The following is a 14,778-nucleotide window of genomic DNA, read 5'->3' on the forward strand; positions in this document are numbered from 1 at the left end:
AATGGTCAAGAAGAAGGGTTGTGCTCACCACTGGTCAGATCCTCCTGTAGCCAAGGGCATAGCTTGCAGTGCCTCCTTGTCTGGGTTCCTGTTGGAGCAAGGGGACATCTGTCTAACCATCATGCCAGGCATCCTACCTGCCTGAAGTCTGATGCTGCAGGGTCAGTGTGCATTTTGTGGCAGTCCCTACTGCAGTCTGGGCAGCAGCTGGGAGGTCCTGGGACCAGACATTGTGGTCATCAGTCATCTGTGAATACCAAAGGTCCACATGGTGAAGCAGATAACTACAGGACACACTTTGCCCTGCTCTTCTGCAGCAGAGGGGTGGCAGATTTCTCCCCTGTTTGTGTTTTGAAGAGTCCTTAAAAATACATGGGCAGCACAGTGGTAGGATAGACATCATGGTCCCTGATCTGGGACCAGCCCTCTGCTGGGTTCCTGTGCTGTGGAATCACAGGGATAAAGCCAGACTTGATCTTCTGTGCTGTTCATGGGGGCCACGTGGAAGGGTCAGCCTCAGGTAGCTGCAGATCTGACATTCTGTTGCATCAGAGCACTTACTAATCCACATCACTTAAAAAATGATGGCACTGCACATGGTGGCAGGTTTATCTTATTACAATTTTTCTTCCAAATACATCAAGGATTGACATTATGAAAGCAGAGTTAGCCCGTCTGCTCTCCCAAGTGAAGATAAATGGCATCATAAAAATCAGACATCATGTATCATATGTGGTACAAATATTACCTGGTATTGAGGTAATAACAATTTTAAAGACACACATACACACAAATCCATATACCTACATCTCTCTCTTCTGTCATACTTGATCATCTTGCTAATTAAAAGGAGCCTGCTAGACTATTTTTAGCCATGCAGTCTCAGCCTCGCTGTTTGAACCACTGTAGATTCCCATCTGCTTTAGAAATGATTTAATAATCAGAAAGACAGAAGCTTAGTTCTTGTTAAGCTAAGATGCTCCTTTAAAGCCAGGACTAGAAGGAATTTATCTTTTAATGAGTACATTGAGGGAAACCACTGCTGACAAGAGCTGTTTCACACAGGAAGCCACCAAGTCCCTGCCTAACTTGTGCTGGTGGCCATTTACATTTATTGAAGGGGGAGGAGAGGGGGGTCCCTGTGTTGCATTGTGCAGCATCCTGAGTAGTATCTCCAAAAGCACCAGTGGTTACTCCAGCAGTAGCAAGAGTTGAACCTTTGGGTAGCAGCCTCAACAGGTAACTTAGATAAGCCTGGGCCCTGATACTCAGACTTAATTTCAAACTTTCCTAAACATGCTAAATTCCAAGGAAGGAATTTCCCTTGTAAGAAAACTGCTGTTGAAGTATGTGACTCAATGTGGTGACCCAATGCTGACAAGATCTCTGCTTTTTATTCCCAGCTGACATTTTTTTAATAACAAAAGGCACACACAGCTTTTGAGAGGGTGAGAGTTCTCAGTCGTTGTGCTTTAAAGGATAAGAGAGTGGCTGGATCAATGATGATACATCATGTATTTAGAAGTTTTACAACTTCTGCCTGAACTGACTGACATGGCACACTCTTAATCATTACCTTCCTGGACTGAAAAAACCTCTTTACCTGAAGAAGGTGAAGAAACTTGTGTTTCCACTGCCTGCAGACAGAGAGGAGAATTGCAGAACCTGGGAGGCATTTGATGAGCAGAGCCTCACGTGAAACTCAGCCCAAGCAGACCACATTTTATCTTTCATTGTTACAACCTGTAAAAAGTGTAATACTTAGTAGGAAACGGAGCCCTCCCTTAAGTTCTAGAGGAAATTCGAGTACGTAGTGAGACTTAAAAGACTTGAGAGACTTATTATAATGTCCTCATAGTAGAAGACACCAGATACAGTGATGGGGTGTGAAATGCATCAAGGAGTCAGGCTGGAGGAAGCAGGAACCTTTTCCAAGCAGTAGATTCAGCTCAGTGCAGAAAGAGAATAAGGTGAAGGAAGAGGTGGTCTGTGCTTAAGCTGCACAGAGTAGTCTGTAGGTTAAGAATATAAGAATAAAAGCTTTCTGATGAGCTTTCTTTAAAGAACTGTGGGTGTTATGGATGGAGCAGTCTGGATGGGTAGCTGTTGGCCTTTTGGTGATGAACTAACACTGGCTGGGGACTAAGTGCACACCAGTTCAGTACTCAGTGAATGGATTATCCAAAGTCCAGCTTCTAGTTTCAGTTCTGTGTGTACCTATTCATTTTCATTACACAGCTATGGAAGCCTTAGTGTCTGCCCTGCCTGCCTCACTGCCCCTTCCTAGATGCTGCCAGCAGTCTTCTCTTCCAGCTCTATGTTGTTGCCCTTGTTTTTCTCTGCTGCCTTTTCCACTTCTTCCTGATCCTCAGCTTCATCCTTTGGCCACTACTACTGCCTGGTGATGATTTTTATGTCCTCTCCATTTGTGTGCAATTGGATCAGAGTCCAAATTGCATTCTCACTGTCTTGGTCCTATTCTGGGTTCATTAGTATGATGTCAAGCCCATGAAATGTGTTGATGGGATCTTGCCTTTCTCAGGTGAATTGTAGGATATTTTTCACAGCTACGCATGACTGTAATGCATTGCAAATACTAGCCATGAACACAACGAAGAAGGTGTAAGGCTGGAGAAAGAATTGCTACCTGGCATCATCAGGGACCTCTGTTTTACTGGTTCCTTGATAATTACATAGAACTGTCATATACCTACCACCTATCCCACATTTTCACTTTCCCAGCTCTGCCAACTTGCAAACAAGTAACAGCATTTAGGGGCATGGGAAGCACTTTTGACCAGCAATATAATAAAGACAAAGGTTTAAGCTATTATGGGAAGGTAATGGTGGTAGAAGAACTAGAAAATACAAAAAGGTGATAACTCAGAGATGCTGGTGAAGTGGGTATCAGAGCAGGCAGCTGGAAGGGAAGGCTATAGGAATGGATGCTGAAGTTTCTTATGGCACCAAGAAAAGGCATATGGGAAAAGGGTTATTTTTATCTTTGGAAGATGTATTACCTGGAAAAAACGTGCTTGCTCCACTACTCCAGTGATTCTCAAGTACTGTTTTTTACTGGGAAAAGGTACTTGCATGATGTAGGTGATGGAAAGCATCAGAATGTACCTGAACCATGGGGGTATCCAGTCAACACTTACAACCTGTTGTCTGGTTGTTCTCTCATCTGTGATAGCTGGTCAGTGTCAGTACCCAACACTGCAGAGGACTGGGTGCATGGCCAGCACAGTGCATGCTTGCTGCATGCCTGAATCTGCTGCATCTGCTCAGCACCTTACCTGGCAAACCACTGCCCTGTGTAGGCTAATGCTGTGTGCTGCTCAGTTTGGTAAGTAGTGGCCTGCACGTGTGCCATGTGTGCTGCATGGCCTGTTCTGTGTACAGGGGCTTCTTAAAAGTACAAGTGTTCATCCTTTCTAGTGGAGAAGTTATTCTTCCCTCCTAAAAGCCCCTGTGTAGTGCTGCTGGCACAGGGTGGCATCTGCCTTTCACCCCCCGAGGTCAGTATCTTCCAGCAGTGTGTGAGTGATGCCTGTGTCTACTGTTTGTGAAGTTCTTTGGGATCCTCCTGGGTGAAAGGTACTCCATGGACCTCAGGATATACTTACTGTTAATTTACTGTCCTTTATTCCAGCCACATACAAACTCTGGAAGATAAAAGTTGGTACCTTCCCACTACATGCAGGTCTAGCTGCAAGCTGCAGATACCGAACCAGGACCTTAGCAAGGTGTTTGAGGGGGAGGGAAGACTTAGACCCTTCTCTGATTTCAGCCAAGCTTATTTTGATACTCCAGAGGGGTTTGATATTTGAGTGGTGGTTCTGTTTTCCTCTCACAGCAAGGTATTTACATTTCAGGCTCCCTGTCCCACTGAAGGGAGTTAAAGAAACTGAGTCCATTACACACAAAGGGAAGAACAGGATCACACCCAGCTCGAGAGCCAGACCCGCAGCACTCAGAGAGAGCATTTTATGAGGTGGCTTGAAAAAAAATGCTCTATAACACCATTGTATACTAGATGCAGGGATGCATCTACACTTCCATCTTTCATTTATCTTTGTTGGAGGAGGATACTGGCCCTGAATCTGTAGCCTGAGGCTGCCCCCGTGGCAGGGCTGTGCTTAAATACATTTAAGCAATTCTTAGGCTGCTTCAACTAATGCCAAAACTGTCTCAACACACAGTCTTAGATACAAGGAGCCCAGACTCTGCTCCACAGCAGAAGAGGATCTTCCTCACAGTACTGGTGTGGTGGGAGAGGAGATCTCCAAGCATTATGAAGCTGTTCTAGAGTACAGGGCTTGTATCACCTCCTGGTTTGTGCCATATGCAGTGATATGCTGTTTCTCAAAGCAAAGTGCAATGCCTTGTTTAGGAAGCTTAGGAAATCCTCATAAAACAACATGGGTACAGATTATTGGACTGCAGCTCAGAACCATTCCTATAGTGGTATGAGCTGAAAGAAAAAAAAAGCAATATCCAGTGTAGGAACCTGACCCGTAGTTGCTCAGCTTCAGTGTGACCAGTTGCAATGGCAAGAAGCTCAGGGAACTCATCAGTCAAGCCTTACAAGAGGAGTGGGGCCACTCTGCAGGAGTTTGGGGGTAACTCATGAGACCCTGCTGCTGTCCCTGGGTAAGCACCCTGCAGCCACCCCCCTGCTTACCCTGTGCAGCCCCTTTGCAGTGCTTTCAGTCTGTGTCAGTGTGTGATTGGTGGTATTGCCCACCACATTTTATGTGCTAATTTATGTTATATGTGTTCATCGTTTACATGCCTGTGTTTTATTTTGTGTTGAGCTAAGTTATTTTCCTTTATTGTTTATGTTTTACCTGTTTTTCCTATTTAACTTTGTTATTTTATGTTACTTTATCTTTTGTTTGCAATGTATCTTTTGATGAAAAAAAAAAAAAAAGTCTAATAAAAGCATTATTTCTAAAATTAAACAGAAATAAAATTTCCCCAAGATCTGCAGTGCAATGTAACTATGAAAACCAAAGACTGTGGGCAGAGCTAGGACCCTGGCAGTCTTTCTTCATGAGTAAAGTTTGGCAGCAGGATGTTGTCTGCCCCTTGGAAAAGTCCTTGTCATATGTTAGTTAAAAAATAGGAAATCTGAGTGGTGTCTGTTACCAGGTGAAGATCTAAGGTTCAAGATGATGGAAGTGGGGAGTGTTCATCCTCCAGTGGAGATGCAGATGTACCCCAGTCCTCTGCTGGGGGTCTTGCAAAGGGAGAGGCAATGCTGCTCCCCAGGAGATGGCTCAGTCTCCAGGAAGGATGCTTCTGGCTGGGCAGCAGGCTGGGAAAAAGGAAAGCCCTGAGTGCAAAGGATGAGTAGGAAGAAGTGGAGTCAGCTCCTGAGCTAGTGGGTGGGGGGCATGGAGGTGAACAGTCAACATGAAAGTGCTTTGGTTTGTATTTATATGGCAAAAAAAAAAAAAAAAAGAGAGCTTGCCCTGCTGTACCAGAAGCTCCCCACATGCTTGCTGCCCCCTGTCACACAGCCACAAAGCTCCCTATGGGATAAATATGTCCAGGTGTTCAGGTAAGGTGTTGGTGGCATGCATGAGCATCCTGTGCATGCTGCTGGTGGTGAATGTCTGCATGCCAGATACACAAACTGCACTGTGTGCTGGGCAGAGCATGGTAACAGTGTGTGTAAACACAGATACTGAACAAACTCAACTTTCTGTTCACAGTTATGAAAAATAGGCAGTTCTTTCCTAACTGTGCAAAGTGCTTGTTGTGGTAGATAGAAGCAAAGAGCAAGGTGGAAGCTCTGGTGGCTCGTACAGGAGGTTTGAAAGGAGTCCTGTCTCCTTTTTGTGTCGAATTCCAGATTTTTTTTTTCCCCTCTTACTTGGCTTCTTGTCCACATTAGACTGCTGAATTCTCTTTCCCTAAAATAATTGCTCATTACAGTTTACACCAAAGCTTCACAGCTGCTTAGCCAAGCCTCAGCCATCAATGATGCTACGTATCTACTGTGACCTCTGGGTTAATCTTGACTTCACCAGGCCCCAGTCAGAGCCCTGGTAGTCCATAAGTGCCAAGGTCTGGTCCCCTGCCTGATGTATAGCCAAGCAATAGTACTTGGAAGTCACATTCTGGGGCACAGTTTCATAAGGTTTATTAAGAATTCCCTTAAGTTTTCCTTACGTTACTTAAGTTCCCCTAAGTTACTCCAAATTCAGATTTTATGCAGCCTCTCCAAACAGGCTCCTGTCATGCCAGTGTTCAGGGTAAAAAAAAAAATAAATCATTCAGCTGCCTAGAGAGAACTGGATTTTACCAAGACATGGTTGAAGCTACACGTGATCCTTGCCTGAAAGCTGTGTTACAGCTCAGCTGCCTGCAGGGAATGAAGCTTCCCTACATCCAACAAGACACACAACATATGCCCTGCTGCTTGTGCTGTGTTGTTGGAGGAACAACAGGCTGGGGTTTTAGTTGTCATGACCCTAATTAGTAGTGGCAAACATTTTTACCACTGGAGGACTGTGCATTTCTTTATAAGCTTCGACCCCACCTAAAAAGAAGTTTCAGCATCTCCGTACAAAGGAGTAGAAGATGCACTGGAGTGTGCTGAGCCTTTCTGTCAGCCCCTCAGCCTCTTGCACCGACGTTTCCTCCTTCCTGCCTGGAACCCACGTGTGCTGAAATCCGGGCTGGCTGTGGAACAGCCTTTGCTTCTCATCCCCACTGGACCTTGACACAGGGAGCTGGCATACCCCCAAGCCACCTGCTTGGGAGAAGATAACAGGAGGAGCTGCCTGCCTCAAATTGGTTGGAGTCTGACTGAATAGTCATTATACAACCCCAAACCCTGTTTGTTGTTTGTTGGGGTTTGTTGTTGTTTTTTTTTTCCTAAGGAAGTATGCAAATATAGGTAAAAACTAGATTTTTTTTTTTTTTTTCTAAAGCCAGCCATGTTATATTCCAGAAAGTAACATCCACATCTTTGCCTTCTCCTTCCTATAGATTGGATTCAAGAACTGGTAACTCCTTAGCACCCTTCCCCTGGTATTCCTTAATGGCAGCAAAATGAAAGCCATGGTTGCAGCCCCCCCATGCACTGCCCTGTGGAAGACTCCTGGGGTGGAAGTGAGCCAAGCTGCCCAGAAGTACATGTATAATTAATAATAATAATTTCATTAATAGTAAAAGAAAGCACACGTGCCTTGAATGGCTGCAGTGCTGGTGTGACTGCTGAGTTCCAGGAGGGAGCTGGTCCATCCTGAGGAAAGCTCTGTTGCAGAGATGGAGGAGCTGCAGAGGTGTGACTGTGCCTCTCTCATCCTGGGAGGACAGTCCAAAGGATGACAGTGTTTCCAGCAGCTGACCACTTACACACAGAAATCAGTCAGATTGGGCCATGTGTGTTCGTGCAGGTGAGCAAAGTATTTTTTTTACTGAGAGCAAAGTAAATTTGCTAATTTTCCTTGCTTCTGAGTAAGGAAATGAGGCTTCTGTAGGGTCTTGTTACATCTCCTGGTACAGCCTTAGATGGGAAGAGATTCAGAATCAAAGGGATGAGGGGTATTTCTTTTTTCTTAGTGTTCAGTTGTTAAACAAGGCTTATTTCAGATGACCTGCTACCTTTTACATTTCAAATTTTCCTGCATTTGGCACATAACTGGTTTTAACTTTATAACCTTTCTCTCTTGCTCTTAGTGTGGATCTTTCTTTCAAACTGCAATTAGTAGGACTTCCTATTGCAAAGGAAATCTTGGCTAAATACAGTAACATAGAGGAGACTGTTTCTGATCTGCTGGGTATTCCACAGCTCTCTGGTATTCCATAGATATTTATTTCAACCAAAACTTTTTTTCTTTTTTTTTTTTCTTCTCTCTTTAAAAAAAACCTGAATTTTTCAAGAGGATAGCTAACCAAAGACAGCAATACCTGAAACAGTTTTTCACTGTCAGATCATTCATTGCAGAGCCATCTATGTCCCCTTACCCTTCTTGCAATGAGAAGACCAGCTGTAGGCCTTCCTTTGCTCTGGATGAAAGCCAGGACTGCATTGCCTAAGCCAGTGAAGGGCTTTAGAGGTGAAGGTGACTTTCTGGTCCTTGGTCCCACCAGTCAGTGGGAAAGCTGATGTGGATGCCAGCCATGTGGAAGCAAGGCCACTACAGCCACACACCTGCATGGTGGCTAGGAGGAGAGGCAGGAAGGACAGGTAGGAGTGAACAACCAGTGACCTAGGACACGACATGCTAAGGAGCAAGCAACGTAGGATGGCAGCAGGGCAGACTAAAGCAAGGCAGGGCAGGATGCATAGGGCAGAGCATAGGAGAGGGCTTTGCTTTGACCAATTCCCATGTAACAGAGTGAGGAAGCATCTTCATGAGGCAGTGGTCTGGAGCACAGTTGATCACCTTGAAGCAGTAGCCACCTGGACATCACTGGCTCCAACCCCTCCTTGCCAAACCACCCACCTGGGGCAAAACCCTTTTACAGGCACCTGAAACGCTGGGGTCACACTCACCCCATCCCTGCCTCCCTGCCAGTGGGGTGGGCAGCCTTGCAACCCCTCTGGGGATAGGACCCTGCCACTCACTCAGAGCCCAACCATCCCACAGCATCACTCATGCCTCTGGGCCTCTTCTGTCTGTCTGTCTGTCTGTCTGTCCCTCCTTCCAGGGAAAGTCTCTGGCCAGCAAGCGCCTGACGGGCCTGATGCAGTCCTCCTGACGGCTTCATCCAGCTGCCCCACAGGAGAAACACCTGGGACCTCCGGCTGGGATGGGGCATTTTGGGGAGAACGGGTCCCCACGGGGGAGAGAGCTTGAGCCAGCAGAAGGGGAGCACTTCTCTTCACAGTTTACATCAGCACTTTCCTACCTGCACGGCACCGTAAGGACCGTCCTGTGCAGGTACTGGGTTCTCAACTGGGGTTTGGAGGAGCACTCTTCACTCTACACAGAAGGTCAACAAGGCAAGGGCTTGCTGTCCTGTTCCTTAAGGAAACGGACCCAACCACAATTTGGAGAAAGAAGAGCTGAGAGAAAGAAGCATTTTTCCTTCATCTCTTCTCTCCCTGGCACAAAATGGCTGTAATAGGCAGAGCTGCAATCCCACTTTGCTCCCTTCCTTGTGGCCATCTGGATCCAATAAAATATCTACTGGAAGCTGCTTCTCCTTTTCACAAAATCTCAAATGCATTTCTCCTGCAGATTCATTGACTTCAGCTTTGTTTTTCTTTCCTGTGTCTCCCTTAAAGCAACAGAAAAAAGAAAAAAAAAAAAGGCTCTATTTAAAATCCTCACTCACTGTCCTTCCAATGGCATGTAGCATGTCCAGAAATGATGGCCAGATCCCCAGATGAAGTCAGGAGGGCGTGATGAGTGGTTTTCATCACCTGAGGATCTGCCCCATTGAGTCAGACTCTGATCTTGATGCAAATCCTCTGATGTCAGTGGCATCGCTCTGCATGTGCGTGTAGTGCCAGTGTGGTCAGGCTCTGCCTGGTGAGCCACAAGCCATGGTTTAGATGTGTAACACACACACACAAACACACAGGCTGTATTTTAAAGTGAGTTGGTTTATGCTGTGTTTGATTTTTTATTTATTTAAGGTTTTGCATACTCAGTATGGGTGTTCAAGCTTTACTCCAAGTAGGTAGAATTGAACCACTCGAGAAGAGACTCCAGCTACAGTTGTAGAGGGCCAAAAGCAGCTGTGCTTTCAGGGGAAAGGTAACTGATGTGGGCAGGTGTCAAAATTCAGTCTACACTGAGGAAGGAATCGATGGAGATGGGACCAGCAGAAGCAGCCTGTGAATGGGCAGGGTGCTGGGTGCCAGGTAACCTCTCCTAACAGCAGCACACCCAGCTGTGGTATTAAACCTCAGATAACTGAGTGAGAAGCCCCGTTGTGACAGTGAAATTGTCCCACCTGTGGAAATGAGCTTCTGCTAAAACTCATCTGATCTACAGCCCATGAATACAACTGCAAGAGATGACCCAGTGGCTTGTTTCAAACTGTTGGGAGTATGGAGGTTAGGATGAGGATGGAGCTGAAGTGACTTTAAAAACCTACATGTAGTAGCTGCAGATAGGAAAAAGGACTGCATTCACATACAGTATATTACCTGTATATGAACATTTCAAGACTCAGTTGACTTAGTGCAACAAAACCTCCTGTATTTTGCAAGCAGTTCACATCTGAAGCATATGTGAACAGAGACATTTCTTGGCCTTCTTCACTCATGCCAAGGCAAACTGGCTTTTTGCACAGGTGGTAGAACTTGCTATATGGCTACAACTCTGCATTCTTACCTAGGCAGAACCATCTAGCTAAGTAGGCAGCTGGCTGTTGACAATATTCACTTCTGAGGCAAGTGTTATTCTAATATCTAAGCCCTATATATGCAGAAAGTCAGGCCAGCATAGTTTCTGTCAGAAAAAAAGGAACTTCCCTTTTCACCCCCCTTTTACCCATGACATCTCTCATTTTGATACCTTTCTTTTTTTTTCCCTAGGAAACTCTATTTCTGATTTTATCTAAGGTCCACAGGACCCTCTACACCTGCATGAATGTACAGCAGAATACTGAGTATAGTATTTGTCCTTCACACACACACACATCCTGCAGCCTGAGGTCTTCAGATCAAATTCATCCTACACGTACACCACACACGAGGAAGTTATGGGACTGCAAAACCATCATGCATGTGCCCTTGCAGGACCCATTTGTCCTCTGTTGCCCACCCAGACAAAGGGTCCCCTCGGGCACCAGCAGGTCTTTGTGCAACAGTCCCAGTTCTCTGTTCATGCACATTCATATGCATCCCCTTACATCATCACTGGGGAAAGGCTGGCACTTCTCAGAGCCTTGTTGTCAGTGTTTTTATCTATGTCAGACCCACCAGTGCTGCCCGGCCTCCGGGCTGAGGCATTTCCCATGGGAGGTCTGTCCAGTGAACCCCCAAAATGGTCTACAGAGCATTCCTGAGTGGGGTGAATGCATAAATGCATGAAGGTGATGCTTGGCCAGGAGGAGAGGCAGCACAGTGCTACCGAGGGGTCCCTGCTTTGCAGTGAGTTCCTGACACTGGGCAGGTCTTAGAACCATAGAATCATAGAATTGGCTGGGTTGGAAGGGACCTCAGAGATCATCAAGTCCAACCCTTGATCCACTCCCCCCGTGGTTCCCAGCCCATGGCACTGAGTGCCACATCCAGGCTCTTTGGAAATATCTCCAGACACGGAGAATCCACTACTTCCCTGGGCAGCCCATTCCAATGCCTGATCACCCTCTCCAGAAAGAAGTTCTTTCTAATCTTCAACCTAAACCTCCCCTGGCACAACTTAAGACCCTTTGTGCCCTCTTGTCTTGCTGAGAGTTGCCTGGGAAAAGAGCCCAACCCCCCCCTGGCTCCAACCTCCTTTCAGGGAGTTGTAGACAGCGATGAGGTCTCCCCTGAGCCTCCTCCAGGCTCAACACCCCCAGCTCCCTCAGCCTCTCCTCATAACAGCCTCTCCTCACCAGTCTTCTGGTGGCACTTTGTAGAGGGTCACACATGGGCAGGGCTGGAGGATGGTGACAAGAGTATGGGACAGATGGAATTGAGGTTATGGTCTGGGTAGGGAGCAGCAATACCAGACTTGGAGCTTGGAGATGCCCCCTGAGAGGAGCACCCTGCTCTTTTCTGCTCCTTTCCTGCAGGAGAGTCAGTGCAGAGTTTTGCCTGGGGGGGATATGCTGGGATTGAAGGGCTGAATGCACGGAGGGAACCTTTAAAGACACAGAGAGCATGCATATGGGTGTACATCAGGGGGCCTGGATGTTGAACAGCTTGCCATTTAAATGCACACTCGTGCAAACTAATCTGCTGAGGAATAGCTAGCTGAGCGGACAGAGCTGCATATTCTCTGGAGGGAAGAAAGCTCTGCTCTTCATTTCCTGACTGAATTTCTCTAAAACAAACATGAGAGTAGCCAAGACCTCCTCCTGGGAACACGTATAAGCTGTTTTTTCACGTGTCTTTTACTTCACATATGATGCTGCTAACGTGTAACTACTTCCACATGAATCACATCCTTGAATTGCTGCTTTTTTTTGGATGATGCTTATTCCAAGTGATGCTACCCCCTATCCCATTGGATGTTGCAAGCTTGATAAGCGTCCCGTGTCTTCCAACCACCTCGTCATCCTGAAGATGAGTTAGGAACTCAGCTTTCCACCTCTGTTAGTGTTTTACACTGCATTGTTTCAAGGGAAGGCAGTCTGGGAAGGTGTTACCATGTCCGTGCTGTGCAAACTACCTACAGAGCTTCCCATACGTGCAGGGCTCTGGCTGTGAAATCTGGCTGTACACTGTTATTAGGATGATAGATTATCCAGAGTATTTGTGGCTACTGTGGCAAAACAGCACCAGGACAAGCAGTAGGAAGGCTCAGCAAGCCTGTGCAGACAGCATTAGGCTAAAGCAAATGGATTAATGTACTTTCAGTATAACTCAGCTCTAAGAACCCATAGAGTACTGTAATAAAAAGGTGGCAGGGCAGCCATAAAAAAGTGGCAGTAAGCTAGCATAATAATACCAGGATAAATGTAGCAATAAGATAACACAGGCCACTGCAGTAAAGTGGCATTTTGATAATGCAGCAATAAGACACAATGGGATGCTGCAATAAATTTGGTTGGAGAATAAGGCAGCAGTAATGGTGTGTGTGTGGACAAAGGGTGGCACGTTTGTACCAGGTACTGCAGCAATAAAGATTGCACAAGGTGTCCTAGTAATAAGTTACTACAGTAACAACAATATGATGCACTGTAAAGTTATAATCTGGATGCTTCCATGCTGCAGTCAAATCCTGCAAAAGGTGGTAACAAAACAATGAAGACAAAAGATGCCCCGTTTCAGACTCAAACATGAGTCAGTTTGGTTACCCAAATTCTGGAATGAGCTCAGCAATACAAATCCTACCACTCCCCACTTTTAAAGGAAGCTGAGGCAAGAGCATTCCCCCATCCAGCCTGTTATTTCACTCTGAAAATACAAAACTAATATTGTGTCTCTTCAGCCAAACAGTTACAGACCATGGTGAAGTTCTTCAGTTAGTCCTTACTCAGCTGAAACCCCAGGCATTTTGGTGAGTCCTTTGCCTTTGAAAGGATTTGGCTCTCTCATCTTCTGGCATGGATGATGCTTTTAGCCTACAATTATTTCTTTTTTTGGGTTGGGAGAAGGGGAGCCCAGGTACAGAATATCTGACTGTACTTATCTGTTTCCTGAAATGCACAAATAAATTGAGCATCCTGGAAAAGATGAAGCAATAAGGACTAAATCTGTTCTCTCTGTCACGCACTCATGTGCACATGAATAATCCTGCTGGAATCACTTCGAGTCCTGGATGCATCCACTGGCAGAACTTGGCCTAATCACAGTCTCAGTGTCTCCAGCTAAGTGACAGAAGCAGCAGAAGCAGTGTGTCTTCTCAATCTGTTTTTTCACATTTTCATATTAATTCCTTTCCAAGTTGTTTTTGTTTTTAATTTAACTGCACCACTGTATGCAATGTCCTTAGAAAAAAATCATTTTGCCATAAACCAATATGCAGCATGGTGGGCATGTGTGTGTCCAGTTGCTCTCTTTGTACCTTTCAGTGGAGGGTAAAGCATTCTTGAGAATAACCAGCAGCCCCTGTTACATGCAATAATCCTCAGGCATCAGGATTTAGTCAAAGCATCGATGTCAACAGCAAGGCTTGAATGGAGTGTGTGTGCTAGATAACAAGAGAATCTCCTGGGGAAAGGAGGTAAACAGGACACCACTGCAGACTCCTGACCAGCAGGAGCAGCTCATGGTTGGCTCTGGCTCCTTCAACCAGTCCCAACAGAGAGCTGCAAATAATCTGCTGCATCTTTCTGACCCTTTGCACAACAGCCTCACTGTCCCTTTGTCTGTCTCCCTCTGTCTCCACCTGACTGTGCTCAGTTCAAGTTTTGAGCAGTGGTCTGATACGCCTCAGCTTGGCTCTTGCCATCTCCTCCTTGGCTTGCTTTTATCGGGGTTTAATGATTAAGCAGGATTATTAAAGTAGAGCTCCCAGTCGGGTAAACTAGGCTAGGTTATCATCATTTCACCGTTTAAGCTGTGAGCAATTTTGCAGCTTCTCAGCACTGTTTATAACCTGAAGAAGCAAGGCAGCTGCTCAGCAGAACAGTGAGCTGGTGAACAATGCACTATCTTCATGCCCATACACACTTTGAACTTACTGGTGAGGAGAAATGCTTTGTAGTGAGAAAAGTAATCTCACGGCAGGAGAGAGGCAGACCTGATCAACTTTTTTCATGTGGTACAGATTTTGCTTTGCCAGCCCCTAGCATCTGCAAAGCTCACAGCTAAGAGCCAGCAACCTTCTAATCCTGCTGCTAAGCATTTGGAAACAAGCTTTTCAAAGGCTGTCTTTACACAGCAATGCAATTACTTGAAGCTTTTAAATGTGAAGTTATGGCTATTGCCACAAGTGGTACTGTGGTTGCCCTCTCACATTTGCAATGGGAAACTGCAGGTTCATCTCACACAGAGGGTGGATGCTAGTGAGCAGAATTTAGGACACAGTTTGCAGGCTTAGGGCTCAAGTAAATTGCACCTGGAGGAGTCTAATGCTCTTGGAGATGGTCACAAGTGTTCAGGTCATCTGTGTGGCACTGACAGCAGTGACACTGGATTTACCAGTTCACTCCTGTCTGGGTATCCAGAAGGTACTCTGAAACATCTCATGTGAGAGATGGCAGTGG

General features: G+C 45.9%; 1 protein-coding gene across 1 annotated transcript in view; it reads left to right on the plus strand.

Annotated features, from left to right (window-relative positions):
• Positions 1 to 8,734, plus strand: part of RGS6 (regulator of G protein signaling 6) — a 226,650-nt gene extending 217,916 nt beyond the window's left edge. The window contains exon 18 of the mRNA XM_030451964.1: positions 8,671 to 8,734. Coding sequence (XP_030307824.1) covers positions 8,671 to 8,721 — 51 coding nt within the window. The 3' untranslated portion in view covers positions 8,722 to 8,734. The remainder of the gene's footprint in view (positions 1 to 8,670) is intronic.
• Positions 8,735 to 14,778: the final 6,044 nt, after the last annotated feature.

This window comes from Calypte anna, chromosome 5A (assembly GCF_003957555.1).
Source record: "Calypte anna isolate BGI_N300 chromosome 5A, bCalAnn1_v1.p, whole genome shotgun sequence".
Classification (NCBI taxonomy): Eukaryota; Metazoa; Chordata; class Aves; order Apodiformes; family Trochilidae; genus Calypte; species Calypte anna.